This window comes from Scomber japonicus, chromosome 21, assembly GCF_027409825.1.
Source record: "Scomber japonicus isolate fScoJap1 chromosome 21, fScoJap1.pri, whole genome shotgun sequence".
In the NCBI taxonomy this organism is placed as follows: domain Eukaryota; kingdom Metazoa; phylum Chordata; class Actinopteri; order Scombriformes; family Scombridae; genus Scomber; species Scomber japonicus.
Window position 1 is genome coordinate 431,292 of NC_070598.1, and position 20,120 is coordinate 451,411.

Consider the following 20,120-nt stretch of genomic DNA (forward strand, 5'->3'; position numbering starts at 1 on the left):
GTGTTAATAGGAGCTGCAGTGTGTAGCTGTGGCCTGTAGGGGGCAGTAGTGGTGTTAATAGGAGCTGCAGTGTGTAGCTGTGGCCTGTAGGGGGCAGTAGTGGTGTTAATAGGAGCTGCAGTGTGTAGCTGGGCCTGTAGGGGGCAGTAGCAGTGTTAATAGGAGCTGCAGTGTGTAGCTGTGGCCTGTAGGGGGCAGTAGCAGTGTTAATAGGAGCTGCAGTGTGTAGCTGTGGCCTGTAGGGGGCAGTAGCAGTGTTAATAGGAGCTGCAGTGTGTAGCTGTGGCCTGTAGGGGGCAGTAGTAGTGTTAATATGAGCTGCAGTGTGTAGTAGAGGCCTGTAGGGGGCAGTAGTAGTGTTAATAGGAGCTGCAGTGTGTAGCTGTGGCCTGTAGGGGGCAGTAGCAGTGTTAATATGAGCTGCAGTGTGTAGTAGAGGCCTGTAGGGGGCAGTAGTAGTGTTAATAGGAGCTGCAGTGTGTAGCTGTGGCCTGTAGGGGGCAGTAGTAGTGTTAATAGGAGCTGCAGTGTGTAGCTGTGGCCTGTAGGGGGCAGTAGCAGGTTACCCCACCGGAAACTGCAGAGTATCAGCAGAAGAAGAAGAGCTTCCGGTGCGGCCTGTAGTTTTAGATGTTGTTGTGTAAAGTTGAGTCAGTTTGTTTAATGTTTGCTGAACATTAATAATAATTATAATAATTATAATAACTGTCCTCTCACGGTCACGCGGACCCAGCCTGACTCACCGGAAGCAGGTAAACCACTCTTTATTATCTGGAGGCTTATTTTGGAGGGTTAGCATGTTAGCATGGTAGCACCGAGCTAACGTTAGCACTGTGCTACCATGCTAATATTACCTCTAATTCAGTATTATAGTGATGTAGTATGCAGTATTACAGTAAAAGTACTGCAGTATTATAGTGATGTAGTATGCAGTATTACAGTAAAAGTACTGCAGTATTATAGTGATGTAGTATGCAGTATTACAGTAAAAGTACTGCAGTATTATAGTGATGTAGTATGCAGTATTACAGTAAAAGTACTGCAGTATTATAGTGATGTAGTATGCAGTATTACAGTAAAAGTACTGCAGTATTATAGTGATGTAGTATGCAGTATTACAGTAAAAGTACTGCAGTATTATGAGTGATGTGTGCTTCCTGTTAATCTCTACTCCTCTCTCCTCTCTCCTCTCCTCTCTCCTCCTCTCTCCTCTCCTCCTCTCTCCTCCTCTCTGCTCCTCTCCTCTCTCCTCTCCTCTCTCCTCCTCTCTCCTCTCTGCTCCTCTTTCTTCCTCTCTCTCCTCTCTCCTCCTCTATCTCCTCTGTCCTCCTCTGTCCTCCTCTCTCCTCCTCTCTCTCCTCCTCTCTCCTCTCCTCCTCTCTCCTCCTCTCCTCCTCTCCTCCTCTCTGCTCCTCTCTCCTCTGCTCCTCTCTCCTCCTCTCTCCTCCTCTCTGCAGGATGTCGGCGGGACTGCTGGAGCCTCCTGCAGGAGAACAGCTGTGTGTGTTCCTGCTGAGAAATGATGGGGAGGAGGAGGAGGAGGAGGTGAGGAAGAGGGAGGTGGGCTGTCAGTGGGAGAGTCCAGAGGAGGAGCAGAAGGAGCAGAAGGAGCAGAAGGAGGTGGGCTGTCAGAGCGAGTCGGCAGAGAGGAGGGACGCAGCGGTTCAGGTGGATCTGAGCTGGAGACACTCAGGTTGGTGCAGTGACGTGTTTCTGCCAGCAGGGGGCGGCAGTCCTTTATAGGACACTCATTGAAAGGATGGAAGGAAGGATGGAAGAAAGGAAGGAAAGGAAGGAGGGAGGAAGGAAAGGAAGGAAGGACGGAGGAAATAAGGAATGAGGGAGGGAGAAAGGAAAAGAGGAAGGGAAGAAAGAAGGCAGGAGGAAGGAAAGGAAGGACGGAGGAAAGAAGGAACAAGGGAGGGAGAAAGGAATAGAGGAAGGGAAGGAAGGAAGGAATGATATTTTGGGATATTTACAGAAGTTACTAAATATAATAATTTGCCCAATAAAGGGTTAATGTTAAACTACTAAGGAGAATGTTAAAGTCTAATAATCAATAATCAGAATCATTGATGGATTAATGGTCACAGTTTATAATTCAGAACCAACTCAGTCCACATTTTAATGATTCCTCTACAAAATAAAAGCATCTTCTTTCACGTCTTCATCAAAAGTTCATTAAACAATATTTTATAATAAATCAAAAGAAGAAATAAGTGATCATTAGTTTTAAATAATTAGTGTCAGATTATATTTAATATCAGTTTACAGAGTTAATGTGTTTATATATTATTAACTTCCTTCATGATGCTTTTATTGTGAAAGGTTGTAGTTGGGTTAGGGTTAGAGTAAAGGTGAGTAGAGGTTATTAAGGATGTTTGGAGCTGATTTTACTTTTTCTCCATTTCCATGATAACAATGTTACACAAGTCTCAATTTAACTAAAAAATAAACTTTTATTTATGAAATTAACAAACTAACAAATATATTGCAGAACATGAATAAATAACAATGAGATAAATAAAATACTTCCAGAAGGCTTTCATCTCCAGCCCTGATGATCACTACGTTAAATAACATGTTAGCAGGTTCATTTGGTTCCTTAAAAACAATAAACTCTATAAAGTGTTTAATAAGTAAAAGAAGACGTGGTTGCCATGGTTACCGCTGTAGGATGAAGTGATGAAGCTTGTTGTTCTTCAGGCTCGTCTGAGATGCTGCTGCAGTGTTTCACCGTCAGACCGGACGGACGTGACGGCGGCGCTCTGCTGCAGCACTGCACGCCCCCCCGCATGCCCCCCCGCACCAGAACCAGAACCATCCAACCCGCCAAACACCAGAACACACAGAACCCCAGACCCCCACACACCAGGTCCAGGATCCAGAGGGGACGTCCTCCCGGCAGGAGGCGCTCGGCAGGAGGCTCCTCGACCGGCAGACCCGTCCGTAACCAACGGCAACGCAAAGCATCACCTGACCAGCAGGAGGAGGAGGAGGTGGAGCAGGAGGAGCAGGAGGAGGAGGTGGTGGAGGAGGACACAGGTGATCCAACCTGGACTCCACCTGAGGCAGGTGAGTCCACAACCATGATTACATTTAAAGCAACATGAGCATAAATATGAGAGTGATGTCATGATGTCGTGTCTCTGCCTCCTCAGACGTTCCCCACCCGTCTCCGTCGGCGCCGGACGGCGTGGAGCTGGACTCAGAGTCCCAGAATGCATCTCTTCATGTGGTGAAGCTGGAGCCGGACAGCACCATGTGTGACGTGTGCGGAAAAGTGATGAAGAACAAGTCGAGTCTGGCTCGCCACTCGTTCATCCACACGGGGAAGAAGCCGTACGCCTGCCACCTGTGCGAGCTGCGCTTCAATCGCCGTGACAACCTGCAGCATCACCTGACCCGGCTGCACCCGGGCGGCGTGCCGAGGCTGGAGAAGCAGCGGCAGGAGACGGCGTGGCTCTGCGCCGTCTGCGGGAAAACCTTCAGCTGCCGATCCCGCCTGAAGACGCACGAGGTCATCCACTCGGGGGTGAAACCGTACCGCTGCCCGCTCTGCCCCAAAGCCTACATGAGGACCAACGACCTGGAGCACCACACCAAGAGCGTGCACGTGGACGGCGGCGGCGAGCCGCAGCGGTCCGGCTCGCTGCTGTGCGACCTCTGCGGCAAAGAGTTCCGCTGCCGCTCGCAGCTCGCCGTCCACTTCCAGACTCACACGGGCGAGCGGCCGCACCTCTGCGACATCTGCGGACGCAAGTTCGGCCGGCAGTACCAACTGAAACGCCACAAGATCCTGGTCCACGCCAACCGGGCCGACGGCGCCGAGGACCCGCCGGCCGACGCCGCGTTCTCCTGCGGCGTCTGCGGGAAGCGTCTGAAGTCGGAGGCGCTGCTCGCCGCTCACTCGCGCATCCACACGGGCGACAAACCGCACCGCTGCGGTCTGTGTCTGCGCAGCTTCCAGCGCGCCGCCTGCCTGAAGCAGCATCACGCACGCGTCCACCTCAAGGTCCGAGAGTCGCAGCACGCCGCCGCACGCCGGGCCGGCTCGGCGGCGGAGAAGACGTTCCCGTGTCCCGTCTGCAGTAAGACCTTCAGGTTCCGCTCTCTGCTGGCGAGCCACGCGTTGATCCACAGCGAGGCGCGGCCGCACGCCTGCGACTTCTGCAGCCGCAGCTTCCGGCGCCTCAGCCACCTGAAGCGTCACCGCGAGGTCGTCCATAGCAACGGAGCGCGGCCGCCGCAGAGCTTCGTCTGTCACATCTGCGGCAAAGACAAGAAGTGCCGCTCGCAGCTCGCTCGCCACGTCATCATCCACACGGGCGAGCGGCCGTTCCCCTGCGAGCTCTGCACCGCGCGCTTCAATCGCCACGGCAACCTGCAGCAGCACAGGAAGCGCATGCACGGCGTGGCCCCGCCCCCCTCGGAGGAAGTCCCGCCCATCCTGTTTGACGAGGACGACGTCACGGCGCCCGCCTACAAACAGGAAGAGACCGTTGTCGCCGTGGACGACGTGGCCGAGGCGATCGAGATCGCCGCGGGCAACGAGGCGGACGCCACCTGACTGAACTGAGCGCGCTCAGTTTGTGACATCACCGTCTGATGCGACGGGTCAGCTGACAGGACGCTCTGCTGCCGATTGGCTCATCAGTCTGTAGGTTGATGATGTCATCAGCTGATTATTTTCCACCTGACAGACGAGACGCTCGGCGCCATGGCAACAAAGTAGCATGGGAGCTGTAGTTCCCACGGTAACAGCAGTCACGTGACCTGTGACATCACAAGAGACTAATTTATTCTGAAGATCATGTGACTACCGATCAATAAAATACAAAAATATAAACATCCTGCGTCTCCTCTCCTCCTTCACTCCTTCTCTACCTCCTCCTCTCCTCGTCCTCCTCCTTCTCTCCTCCTCTCCTCTCCTTCTCTCCTCCTCTCCTCCTTCTCTCCTCGTCCTCCTCCTCCTCTCCTTCTCTACCTCCTCTCCTCGTCCTCCTTCTCTCCTTCTCTCTTCTCCTTCTCTCCTTCTCTCCTCTCCTCTCGTCCTCTCCTCTCCTTCTCTCCTCCTCTCCTCTCCTCCTTCTCTCCTCTCCTTCTCTCCTCTCCTCTCCTTCTCTCCTCTCTCCTTCGCTCCTCCTCTCCTCTCCTTCTCTCCTCTCTCCTTCTCTCCTCCTCTCCTTCTCTCCTCTCCTCCTTCTCTCCTCTCCTCCTTCTCTCCTTCTCTCCTCTCCTTCTCTACCTCCTCTCCTTCTCCTCTCCTCCTTCTCTCCTTCTCTCCACTCCTCCTCTCCTCCTTCTCTCCTCTCCTTCTCTACCTCCTCCTCTCCTCTCCTCCTCCTCTCTCCTCCTCATCTTTCCTCCTCTCTTCTCTCTTCCTCTCTCCTCTCCTCTCCTCCTCTCTCCTTCTCTCCACTCCTCCTCTCCTCTCTTCCTCTCTCTCCTCTCCTTCTCTCCTCTCCTCTCCTCCTCCTCTCCTCCTCTCCCTCTCCTCCTCTCCTCTCCTCTCCTCCTCTCCTCTCCTCTCCTCTCCTTCCTCTCTTCTCCTCTCCTTCCTCTCCTCCTCCTCTCCTCTCCTCTCCTTCCTCTCTTCTCCTCTCCTTCTCTCCTCTCCTCTCCTCCTCTCCTCTCCTCTCCTCCTCTCTCCTTCTCTCCACTCCTCTCCTCTCTTCCTCTCTCTCCTCTCCTTCTCTCCTCTCCTCCTCCTCTCCTTCTCTCCTCTCCTTCTCTCCTCTCCTCTCCTCCTCTCCTTCCTCTCTCTCCTCTCCTCTCCTCTCCTTCCTCTCTTCTCCTCTCCTCTCCTCTCTCCCTCCTCCTCTTCCTCCTCTCCTCTCCTCTCCTCTCCTCTCCTCTCCTCCTCTCCTCTCCTCTCCTCCTCTCCTCCTCCTCCTCTCCTCTCCTCTAGTAGAGACAGTAAAGGAGTCAGCTGATGGTTGAACTAGTTTATTGATGAACATGCAGACACAGGAACAGAGCCATCGATCAGCTGATTGATCTCTGAGCTCAAACTTCATTAATAACTTCATTAAATCATCAAATGAAGAAAAACTATTAAAATAAATCCGAAGCTCTCCAGATGTTTTTACTCTTTGAAGTGAAATTAGTTTTTCTGACAGGTTTTAATCTCGTTTGTCTTCAAATCAGAGAAACAGATTAATAAACTCACTTAATCCCCAAATATTCAACCCAGTTAGACATCAAAGGGAGAGGGGGGGAGGAGGAGGGGGGGGGCAGAAGGAAGGAAAACAGGTCAGAGGAATGATACTGATACTACAGTATGTAGTATTAGTACTACATACTGTAGTACTAATACTACATACTGTAGTACCAGTACTACAGTATGTAGTATTAGTACTGCATACTGTAGTACTGGTACTACAGTATGCAGTACTAATACTACAGTATGTAGTACTACTACAGTATGTAGTATTAGTACTACATACTGTAGTACTAATACTACATACTGTAGTACCAGTACTACAGTATGTAGTATTAGTACTGCATACTGTAGTACTGGTACTACAGTATGCAGTACTAATACTACAGTATGTAGTACTACTACAGTATGTAGTACTTTCTGCAGTATGTAGTACCAGTACTACAGTATGTAGTAGTATGTAGTACTTTCTGCAGTACTGATACTACAGTATGCAGTACTGATACTGCAGTATGTAGTACTTTCTGCAGTACTCTGATGGTTTTGCAGTAAATGAACAAACAGGCTCAACACGCTGCTCGATGGTGATTGGCTGAACTTCGGAGTGATGTCATCCCTCGCTGGCGCCATGCTGTGATGTCATCCCTCGCTGGCACCATGCTGTGATGTCATCACACCTCCATGCTGTCGGCTTTTGGCGCCCTGGAGATCCAGAGGTTTGATTGGCCGGCGGGGGTCTTACTGCGCGGGTCACTGCGGGAGGTGATGACATCATCGTCAGAGATGAGACGTACGTCTAAAAATCACATCAGAGACGCGTTTAAGCTCCGCCTCCAAACTCACTGACACCTAACGTTAAACAGCTGTTTGCACCATTTACACCCCCCCATCCCCCCCCCCCCACACACACACACACACTGCTGTCTGTAGTTACTGCAGTATCAGTATCAGTGTAGATGACTTTAATGTTTCTGCTGTCAGAGAGACTTTGAAGTTAAATCCTTTCTTTTATCAATCGTGAGTCTTTTATTTTGAAATCTACTGTTCTGGCTGCACTGGGCTGCTGGACAGGAAGTCACAGACACAATAAAAATCTGGAACATTTTCAAAATAAAACCCCCCATGTAAGTCCATCCTCTGACTTCCTGTAGCAGCTCCACTCTTTGTTTCATTAAAACCACTTTAACTTTTTAATCAATGAATTTTATTCTGAAAATACTTTTGAACTAACGAACGTTCAACTCTGATCATCGTCACACATTTAATGAGTCAGTTAGAAACATCACATTCAGCAGATTGCTGCTAGAAACACCTGAACTGATGCCAGGTATCGACTCACACACACACACACACACACACACTCTCACACACACACACACACACACACACACACACACACACACACACTCCTTTGGATATCTATCTTAGTGAGGACTCTCATTGGTTTAATGTGTTTCCTGTCCACTAACCATCAAAAGTAAAAAAACCAAACTGTCTTCACTTAAAACTCAAATTGGCTCTCACAGTGATCACTACACACACACTACACACACACACACAGACACACACTCACACACACAGACACACACTCACACACACAGACACACACACACACACACACTCACACACACACACACACACACACTCTGAGGCACTGAGCCAGGAGCTGCTGTAAATCAGTTCTTGTTAACAAGACGTGTGAGTGTTTGACCCGTCATAATCACTGAGTAAGCACACACACACACACACACACACACACACACACACACACACATCTGCACCATCAGCAGTAGTAACAGGCAGGAGGAGGGGCTGCTGGGAGTCGTAGTTCTTACCTTCTGCTGATCATCTGGAAACAACATGTCCCAGAAGCCACCAGGATGAGCAGCAGCAGCGGGATCGTGGGAATGATGACGTAAACCAGCAGCATGCCTGAAACACACACACACACACACACACACACACAGAGAGACACACACACACACACACACACACACACACACACACACAGAGAGACACACACACACACAGACACACACAGACACACAGAGACACACACACACACACACACACACACAGAGACACACACACAGAGACACACACACACACACAGACACACACAGACACACAGAGACACACACACACACACACACACACACAGAGACACACACACACACACACACACAGAGACACACACAGACACACACAAACACACACACAGAGACACACACACACACACACAGAGACACACACACACACACAGAGACACACACACACAGACACACACACACACACACACAGAGACACACACACACACACACACACAGAGACACACACACACAGACACACACACACACACACACAGAGACACACACACACACACACAGAGACACACAGAGACACACACACACACACAGAGACACCACACACACACACACACACAGAGACACACACCACACACACAGAGACACACACACACACACACACACACACACACACAGAGACACACACACACAGTGACTAACAGGAAGCCAGCTGCAGGTGACAGAGGTCAGAGGTCACAGGTGTGTGTGTGTACCTGAAGCTCCGGCCATGACGACCTGAGGAGGAACCAGCTCAGCCTCAGTTTTGGCTTCTGCACAAAACACACAAACACGTTTAAAGATAAAGTGAATTCAGACATTTTCTTCTAAACACATTAAATAGGTCATAAATGTATTTCTAAAAAAGGTTAAAAAACATTTCAACCATTTAGATTTGAATTGTGGAGCTAGGATTAGCATAAACCCGCCCTGCTGCACGGCCGGGGCTCTCGGATGAAATGAGTTGCAAATAAAAGGATGAGCGTAGAGGAAAGATAAAACAACAGTTATATTAAAATGACCCGGCTTCATGCCAAATACGTCTATCTGAGACATTTAACTTCACTTTCCACCTCATTTGGCTCCGTAACCACCGCCTGCACAATATCGTTACAGCCGTGGCTCGTTGCCATGACAATGTCAAACAAAATCATAGCTTTCCCTCCATTTCTGTCAACAGGAATACTCGTTAACGTTGATGTGTGCGCTCGCTGCAGTTAAGAAAAATGTCGAAAAGGAAAAAAGACGAAGAGAAAGTCGACTAGGTTCAGCCTGAGTGGACGGATGAGCTGAGACTGTTTATGTAACGTTAATGAAAAGATGCGATATTAAACGCCAGTTCAACACCCACCAAAAACTGTTGAATAAAAGTAACTAAGTTAAATATCCAGACTTTTCTTTATGTGGCTCTTCGGAAAAAAAGGGTTCCCGACCCCTGTACTACAGTCTACAGTTAGCCAGTTAGCTGAGTTAGCCACCGAGCTAGCAGCTGAGTAAACCGCCGAGTTAGCCGCCATGCTAGCAGCTGAGTTAGCAGCTGAAAACTCTTAGACGTAGCGTCCATGTTTCTGGTAGAGGTGGTGACTTTGATTGACAGGTGACACTTGATAGGGGGCGGGGCTTCAGCGGACTCGGAGGCCACGCCCACAGCGTTTGGGAGCAGAGAAAGAGGCTGATTTTTACACAACTTTGAAGCCTAATTTCATATATTTGGCTGGTTAGGTTAACAACACACTTTTCTGTGGTATGTCAAACTCAGAACACATATTTATTATTTATTCTACTTTACAGACTTTAAATAACTCAGTTTATAAACAGTCAGTTACTGATCCTGAACCAGCCCCGGGTCCTCGGAGGGTCACACAGACCTCCGTGTCAGACCCTCAGCAGGTCCTGGTCTCTCTCTAACTTTATGACCTTATAAGGAAGTTCCTGCTCACCTGTTCCCGGCCCTGCAGGTGTGTTGCCCTCCGCCGTCACTGATTGGTTCTCTGAAAGAAAGAATCAACAAGCTGATTGGCTGGTACCTGGTGAGAGAAGCTGATTGGCTGATGGTACCTGGTGAGAGAAGCTGATTGGCTGATGGTACCTGGTGAGAGAAGCTGATTGGCTGATGGTACCTGGTGAGAGAAGCTGATTGGCTGATGGTACCTGGTGAGAGAAGCTGATTGGCTGATGGTACCTGGTGAGAGAAGCTGATTGGCTGGTACCTGGTTTGTATTTGCAGATGAAGTTGTGCTTCATGTTGCAGCGGTCGTCGTTCCATTGGTGGAGATAAGCCCCGCCCAGACCAGGAAGTGCAGTCGGCTGGTGATACATCACGACGCAGGCCTCGCCTCCGCAGGACGGCTCGTCAAAGTACCAGTTCCTGTATGATAACATCTTCATCATCATCATCATCATCACCATCATCATCATCACCATCATCATCACATCATCATCACTATCATCATCACCATCATCATCATCACCATCATCACCATCATCATCATCATCATCATCATCATCATCATCATCATCACCATCATCATCATCATCACCATCATCATCACCATCATCATCACCATCATCACCATCATCATCACCATCATCATCATCATCATCATCATCATTATCACCATCATCACCATCATCATCACCATCATCATCACCATCATCACCATCATCATCACCATCATCATCATCATCACCATCATCATCATCACCATCATCACCATCATCATCACCATCATCATCATCACCATCATCATCATCATCACCATCACCACCACCATCACCATCATCACCATCATCATCATCATCACCATCATCATCACCATCATCATCATCACCATCATCATCATCATCATCACCATCATCATCATCATCATCATCATCACCATCATCATCATCACCATCATCACCATCATCATCACCATCATCATCATCACCATCATCACCATCACCATCATCATCATCATCATCATCATCACCACCACCATCATCACCACCATCATCATCATCATCACCATCATCACCATCACCATCATCACCATCATCATCATCATCACCATCACCACCATCATCATCATCATCACCATCATCACCATCACCATCATCACCATCATCACCATCACCACCATCATCATCATCATCATCATCATCATCATCACCTGAAGGCCGCCGGGCTTCCATCGGTCCAGTGGTAAAGTTGTGGACAGGAAGTGAAGCTGCTGCCGAGTTCGGGAAGATTCTGATCGGCTCCGTCTGCTCGAGTCAGACCGATCCAGAAATCACCGTCTGCTATCCCTCCTCCTCCTCCTGCACCTCCCACTGCTCCTGAACGCAGCTCCTGGAGACGAGGAGGAGGAGATGAGGGAGGGAGGGAAGAGGAGGAGATGAAGAGGAGGAGGAGGAGATGAGGAGGAGGAGGGTAGAGGAGGAGGAGGAGATGAAGAGGAGGACAAAGAGGAGGAGATCAAGAGGAGGAGGAGGAGATGAAGAGGAGGGAGGGAAGAGGAGGAGGAGGAGATGAAGAGGAAGGAGGGAAGAGGAGGAGAAGGAGAGGAAGAGGAGGAGGAGGAGAAGGAGATAAAGATGAGGACGAGAAGATGAAGAGGAGGAGGAGATGAAGAGGAGGAGGAGTGGATGAGGAGGAGGAGGGTAGAGGAGGAGGAGGAGATGAAGAGGAGGACAAAGAGGAGGAGATTAAGATGAGGACGAGGAGATGAAGAGGAGGAGGAGATGAAGATGAGGGAGGGAAGAGGAGGAGGAGGAGGAGGAGGAGGAAGATGAGGGACGGAAGAGGAGGAGAGGAAGAGGAGTAGGAGGAGATGAAGATGAGGGAGGGAAGAGGAGGAGAAGGAGATGAAGATGAGGGACGGAAGAGGAGGAGAGGAAGAGGAGGAGGAGGAGATGAAGATGAGGAGGAGATGAATATGAGGGAGGGAAGAGGAGGAGAAGGAGATGAAGATGAGGGACGGAAGAGGAGGACGAGATGAAGAGGAGGAGGAGGAGATGAAGATGAGGAGGAAGAGGAGGAGGAGGAGGAGGAGAAGAGGAGGCGTGGTCGGTCTCACCTGCAGCAGGTTCTCTATGTGTCTCTGCTCCTCTGGACTCTCGATGCTGAGCAGCGAGCCTCGGTCCATCTCGCAGGCCTGCCGCGCCTCCTGGAACGCCACGCGGCTCGACATGTCGTGGAAATACGCGATTTTATAGCAAGGCTGCTCGGGACCGCCGGAGCACACGGTCTGACCTGAGAGAGAAGATACAGGTTGTTCTATGGTTGCTATAGATACAGGTGGTGCTATGGTTGCTATGGATACAGGTTGTTCTATGGTTGCTATAGATACAGGTTGTGTTATGGTTGCTATAGATACAGGTTGTGTTATGGTTGCTATAGATACAGGTTGTTCTATGGTTGCTATAGATACAGGTTGTTCTATGGTTGCTATAGATACAGGTTGTGTTATGGTTGCTATAGATACAGTTTGTGCTATGGTTGCTATAGATACAGGTTGTTCTGTGGTTGCTATAGATACAGGTTGTGCTGTGGTTGCTATAGATACAGGTTGTGTTGTGGTTGCTATAGATACAGGTCGTTCTATGGTTGCTATGGATACAGGTAGTGCTATGGTTGCTATGGATACAGGTCGTGCTATGGTTGCTATAGATACAGGTAGTGCTATGGTTGCTATGGATACAGGTCGTGCTATGGTTGCTATAGATACAGGTTGTTCTATGGTTGCTGTGGATACAGGTTGTGCTATGGTTGCTATAGATACAGGTTGTGTGATGGTTGCTATAGATACAGGTTGTGTTATGGTTGCTATAGATACAGGTCGTGCTATGGTTGCTATAGATACAGGTTGTGCTATGGTTGCTATAGATACAGGTCGTGTTATGGTTGCTATAGATACAGGTCGTTCTGTGGTTGCTATAGATACGGGTTGTGCTATGGTTGCTATAGATACAGGTTGTGTTATGGTTGCTATGGATACAGGTTGTGTTATGGTTGCTATAGATACAGGTTGTGTTATGGTTGCTATAGATACAGGTTGTTCTATGGTTGCTATAGATACAGGTTGTGTTATGGTTGCTATAGATACAGGTTGTTCTATGGTTGCTATAGATACAGGTCGTGCTATGGTTGCTATAGATACAGGTTATGCTATGGTTGCTATAGATACAGGTTGTGCTATGGTTGCTATAGATACAGGTTGTTCTATGGTTGCTATAGATACAGGTTGTTCTATGGTTGCTATAGATACAGGTTGTGCTATGGTTGCTATAGATACAGGTCGTGCTATGGTTGCTATAGATACAGGTTGTGTTATGGTTGCTATGGATACAGGTTGTGTTATGGTTGCTATAGATACAGGTTGTGTTATGGTTGCTATAGATACAGGTTGCTCTATGGTTGCTATAGATACAGGTTGTGTTATGGTTGCTATAGATACAGGTTGTGTTATGGTTGCTATAGATACAGGTTGCTCTATGGTTGCTATAGATACAGGTTGTGCTATGGTTGCTATAGATACAGGTCGTGCTATGGTTGCTATAGATACAGGTTGTGTTATGGTTGCTATAGATACAGGTTGTGTTATGGTTGCTATAGATACAGGTCGTGCTATGGTTGCTATAGATACAGTTTGTTCTATGGTTGCTATAGATACAGGTTGTTCTATGGTTGCTATAGATACAGGTTGTGCTATGGTTGCTATAGATACAGGGTGTTCTATGGTTGCTATAGATACAGGTCGTGCTATGGTTGCTATAGATACAGGGTGTTCTATGGTTGCTATAGATACAGGTCGTGCTATGGTTGCTATAGATACAGGTCGTGCTATGGTTGCTATAGATACAGGTCGTGCTATGGTTGCTATAGATACAGGGTGTTCTATGGTTGCTATAGATACAGGTCGTGCTATGGTTGCTATAGATACAGGTTGTTCTATGGTTGCTATAGATACAGGTTGTGGTATGGTTGCTATAGATACAGGCTGTGCTATGGTTGCTATAGATACAGGTTGTGCTACGGTTGCTATAGATACAGGTTGTGCTACGGTTGCTATAGATACAGGTTGTGCTATGGTTGCTATAGATACAGGTTGTGCTACGGTTGCTATAGATACAGGTCGTGCTATGGTTGCTATAGATACAGGTTGTGCTACGGTTGCTATAGATACAGGTTGTGCTATGGTTGCTATAGATACAGGTTGTGCTACGGTTGCTATAGATACAGGTCGTGCTATGGTTGCTATAGATACAGGTCGTGCTATGGTTGCTATAGATACAGGTCGTGCTATGGTTGCTATAGATACAGTTTGTTCTATGGTTGCTATAGATACAGGTTGTTCTATGGTTGCTATAGATACAGGTTGTGCTATGGTTGCTATAGATACAGGGTGTTCTATGGTTGCTATAGATACAGGTCGTGCTATGGTTGCTATAGATACAGGGTGTTCTATGGTTGCTATAGATACAGGTCGTGCTATGGTTGCTATAGATACAGGTCGTGCTATGGTTGCTATAGATACAGGTCGTGCTATGGTTGCTATAGATACAGGGTGTTCTATGGTTGCTATAGATACAGGTCGTGCTATGGTTGCTATAGATACAGGTCGTGCTATGGTTGCTATAGATACAGGTTGTGTTATGGTTGCTATAGATACAGGTTGTGGTATGGTTGCTATAGATACAGGCTGTGCTATGGTTGCTATAGATACAGGTTGTGCTACGGTTGCTATAGATACAGGTTGTGCTACGGTTGCTATAGATACAGGTTGTGCTATGGTTGCTATAGATACAGGTTGTGCTACGGTTGCTATAGATACAGGTCGTGCTATGGTTGCTATAGATACAGGTTGTGCTACGGTTGCTATAGATACAGGTTGTGCTATGGTTGCTATAGATACAGGTTGTGCTACGGTTGCTATAGATACAGGTCGTGCTATGGTTGCTATAGATACAGGTCGTGCTATGGTTGCTATAGATACAGGTTGTGCTACGGTTGCTATAGATACAGGTCGTGCTATGGTTGCTATAGATACAGGCTGTGGTATTTTCTTGGTGAGACCTACAAAGAAGCTAAAACACCGTCGAGGTATTTAAGATTTCGTCGATCATTGATTAAATAATGACATCAGGTTTAAACGCTGTGCCCCTCCCCCACTCACCCCCCCCCCCCCACGCCCCCTCCCTTTACTGTAATACATCACTATAATACTGCAGTACTTTTACTGTAATACTGCATACTACATCACTATAATACTGCAGTACTTTTACTGTAATACTGCATACTACATCACTATAATACTGCAGTACTTTTACTGTAATACTGCATACTACATCACTATAATACTGCAGTACTTTTACTGTAATACTGCATACTACATCACTATAATACTGCAGTACTTTTACTGTAATACTGCATACTACATCACTATAATACTGCAGTACTTTTACTGTAATACTGCATACTACATCACTATAATACTGCAGTACTTTTACTGTAATACTGCATACTACATCACTATAATACTGCAGTACTTTTACTGTAATACTGCATACTACATCACTATAATACTGCAGTACTTTTACTGTAATACTGCATACTACATCACTATAATACTGCAGTACTTTTACTGTAATACTGCATACTACATCACTATAATACTGCAGTACTTTTACTGTAATACTGCATACTACATCACTATAATACTGCAGTACTTTTACTGTAATACTGCATACTACATCACTATAATACTGCAGTACTTTTACTGTAATACTGCATACTACATCACTATAATACTGCAGTACTTTTACTGTAATACTGCATACTACATCACTATAATACTGCAGTACTTTTACTGTAATACTGCATACTACATCACTATAATACTGCAGTACTTTTACTGTAATACTGCATACTACATCACTATAATACTGCAGTACTTTTACTGTAATACTGCATATTACATCACTATAATACTGCAGTACTTTTACTGCAATACTGCAGTACTACATCACTATAATACTGCAGTACTTTTACTGTAATACTGCATACTACATCACTCATAATACTGCAGTACTTTTACTGTAATACTGCATATTACATCACTATAATACTGCAGTACTTTTACTGCAATACTGCAGTACTACATCACTATAATACTGCAGTACTTTTACTGTAATACTTCATACTACATCATTATAATACTGCAGTACTTTTACTGTAATACTGCATACTACATCACTATAATACTGCAGTACTTTTACTGTAATACTGCAGTACTACATCACTATAATACTGCAGTACTTTTACTGTAATACTGCATACTACATCACTATAATACTGCAGTACTTTTACTGTAATACTGCATACTACATCACTATAATACTGCAGTACTTTTACTGTAATACTGCATACTACATCACTATAATACTGCAGTACTTTTACTGTAATACTGCATACTACATCACTATAATACTGCAGTACTTTTACTGTAATACTGCATACTACATCACTATAATACTGCAGTACTTTTACTGTAATACTGCAGTACTACATCACTATAATACTGCAGTACTTTTACTGTAATACTGCATACTACATCACTATAATACTGCAGTACTTTTACTGTAATACTGCATACTACATCACTATAATACTGCAGTACTTTTACTGTAATACTGCATACTACATCACTATAATACTGCAGTACTTTTACTGTAATACTGCATACTACATCACTATAATACTGCAGTACTTTTACTATAATACTGCATACTACATCACTATAATACTGCAGTACTTTTACTGTAATACTGCATACTACATCACTATAATACTGCAGTACTTTTACTGTAATACTGCATACTACATCACTATAATACTGCAGTACTTTTACTGTAATACTGCATACTACATCACTATAATACTGCAGTACTTTTACTGTAATACTGCATACTACATCACTATAATACTGCAGTACTTTTACTATAATACTGCATACTACATCACTATAATACTGCAGTACTTTTACTATAATACTGCATACTACATCACTATAATACTGCAGTACTTTTACTTCTGTTACATTTAGTTTTAGTGTTTAATAAATAAGAACAGAGAGCAGTGAAACAAACAATACAAGAAAAACACAGCTGAGTGTGTGTGTGTGTGTGTGTGTGTGTGTGTGTGTGTGTGTGTGTCTGTGTGTGTGTGTGTGTGTGTGTGTGTGTGTGTGTGTGTGTGTGTGTGTGTGTGTGTGTGTGTGTGTGTGTGTCTGTGTGTGTGTGTGTGTGTGTGTGTGTGTGTGTGTGATGCTGTTTTAACCAGACGGTGTATTAATCACTGCAGCTATTCACTGGGGATCTTTAAACACACACACACACACACACACACACACACACACACACACACACACACACACACACAGTAACACACACACACACACACACACACTCAGCTCTACTTTAAGTGATTAGCTGGATTCTCTCCTGCAGCATCATCACTTTACTGTTAAAGCTTCTAAAGAGCTTCATATATATCTGATCTCTACTTTAACACAACGCGACACAAAAAACCTTCACATCAAAAAACTCAAAGATTACACCACGCTTTCATCTTTCATACATTTATACCTGAAATACATCATAACTCAGGATTATATGTTAAACCTTTCTAAACTTTAAAATCTACTAAAGACACAAAGCTTCATCTACTGAATGCTGTTAGTAAGAAAACCAGTTAAAGAACATTTAACACATTAAAGTCCTTTAAATATTAATAATTCAGTTTATCACTAAAACATGTTCAATCAGGAAGCTTCTCATTTATCCTTCAATATAAAAATCACACACACAGAAAACCTCTAAATGAGTTTTAAATCTCTAATTAACACAATATTTAATAAAGCGGTGAATGATGCGTTCAAGGACCGGATCAGTTTCCGTTCAGATGAGAATCCTCTTTAATTATAACATGAACAGATTTTAATGGAGGTTTAAGAAAAAGCTTGAAAGTCAAACACAATGATTCATGTTTTATAAAGACAGTAAGATGTGTCAGTTATTTATAAAAGGATGAAAATGCTTTAATTCATCCTCAAAACCTTTAAAACCTTTAAAATACTTTATATATCATTAAAGTAAAGTTTAAAGTATCAGCTGACTGTCTTTAAACTGACTCCCATGTTAATCTCTGATGAACCAAAGTTTGGGTTAAAATGAACTCACCGCTCACCACCCGCGCTCCGTCTCCCCTGGTGACCGCCGCCGTCGCCATGACAACGCCCAGAACCCACAGCATCAGCACCGGAGGACATGTCATCGTGGTCCGAGCTTTTTATTGAAGTTGTTTCAGAGTGAAGATGATCTGCTGCTCGCTCCCATCTTTCCTCCTCAGCTCACTTCCTGTTTCTGCAGCGCTCCAGCCTGCACACGATGAAAGCCCCCCCCCCCACACACACCCCCCTCGCTCCCCCCCCTGCTCGTCCCCTCCCCCCCCTCTCCCCTCCTCACAGCCCCAGATGTACCCTCCTCTTTCATTAAGCCCTGGGGGGCCACTCACACACACACAGAGACACACTCACACACACACACACACACACACACACACACTCACACAGAGAGACACACACTCTCACACACACACACACACACTCACACAGAGAGACACACACACACACACACACACAGTGAGAGACACACACACAGAGACACACACAGACACACTCACACACAGACACACACACACACACACACACACACAGAGACACACACACACACACACACACACACACACACACACACACACACACTCACACACACACTCTTTAATTCACTTACCCTGACAGCTGGTTGGTTCCCAGCAGCTGATCAATAAGTGAATCTCTCACACGTTGCTCTGTGCAGTTATGATGATGATCAGTTTGTGTCTTCTCTTTATTCATCCTCATGGAGGTGTGAATCCCCCCCCCACCCTCACCCCCCCTCCCCCTCACCCTCCCCCCCCCCTCCCCCTCACCCTCACCCTCACATGAATCATCTCTGAACACAAGAAGCTGAAGTTTGATTACACACCATAAAAACTCTGTAAACACATTTTACATTAGTGAGCTAAACTAGGCTAACACACACACACACACTCACACACACACACACACACACACACACACACACACACACACACACACACGAAACACACACACATGAACACACATACACACACACACAGTAATTGAGGTCAAGGTTTTTCGTTGCCTGTGGACAGAAGAGTTACCAGCTTGCAGAAACCAAACAGCTGACCACGCATCATCATCATCATCATCATCAGTTCATTCATGTTTTCTTTAGATCATGATCTGATGTTATCTGACATGAGAACAGCCATAATGTTTTCTGTTATTTACTGAAACATCCAACAGCTGCACTAAAAGTCATTTAATTAGTGCCACAGGTGTTCAGCTCCGAGGCTCCGAGGCTATGAGGCTCCGAGGCTATGAGGCTCCGAGGCTACGAGGCTCCGAGGCTCCGAGGCTATGAGGCTCCGTGGCTCCGAGGCTATGAGGCTCCGAGGCTCCGAGGCTATGAGGCTCCGAGGCTATGAAGCTCCGAGGCTCCGAGGCTCCGAGGCTCCGAGGCTATGAGGCTCCGAGGCTACGAGGCTCCGAGGCTACGAGGCTATGAGGCTCCGTGGCTCCGAGGCTATGAGGCTCCGAGGCTCCGAGGCTATGAGGCTCCGAGGCTATGAAGCTCCGAGGCTCCGAGGCTCCGAGGCTCCGAGGCTCCGAGGCTATGAGGCTCCGAGGCTCCGAGGCTATGAGGCTCCGAGGCTCCGAGGCTCTGAGGCTATGAGGCTATGAGGCTCTGTGGTTCCGAGGCTATGAGGCTCTGAGGCTATGAGGCTATGAGGCTCTGAGGCTATGAGGCTCCGAGGCTATGAGGCTCTGAGGCTCTGAGGCTCCGAGGCTATGAGGCTCTGAGGCTATGAGGCTCTGAGGCTCTGAGGCTCCGAGGCTATGAGGCTCTGAGGCTCTGAGGCTCTGAGGCTCCGAGGCTATGAGGCTCTGAGGCTCCGAGGCTCTGAGGCTCCGAGGCTATGAGGCTCT

General features: G+C 46.5%; 2 protein-coding genes across 2 annotated transcripts; one reads left to right on the plus strand and one right to left on the minus strand.

Moving 5' to 3' along the window:
* Positions 1-624: 624 nt before the first annotated feature.
* Positions 625-4,837, plus strand: LOC128382110 (zinc finger protein 678-like). The gene is made up of 4 exons (XM_053342095.1): positions 625-752; positions 1,458-1,693; positions 2,707-3,075; positions 3,162-4,837. Exons 2-4 carry the CDS (start codon positions 1,459-1,461, stop codon positions 4,568-4,570), a joined length of 2,013 nt encoding a protein of 670 aa, XP_053198070.1. The 5' UTR covers positions 625-752; position 1,458; the 3' UTR covers positions 4,571-4,837.
* Positions 4,838-6,919: 2,082 nt separating this feature from the next.
* On the minus strand, positions 6,920-18,319 carry chodl (chondrolectin). Its single transcript, XM_053342764.1, has 8 exons — positions 18,247-18,319; positions 12,084-12,259; positions 11,178-11,356; positions 10,146-10,393; positions 9,966-10,016; positions 8,742-8,798; positions 7,999-8,095; positions 6,920-6,959 (listed from the first exon to the last, which is right to left on the minus strand). The coding sequence occupies exons 1-8, from the start codon at positions 18,317-18,319 to the stop codon at positions 6,941-6,943; spliced, it is 900 nt and encodes a 299-aa protein (XP_053198739.1). The 3' UTR covers positions 6,920-6,940.
* Between the last annotated feature and the right edge of the window lie 1,801 nt (positions 18,320-20,120).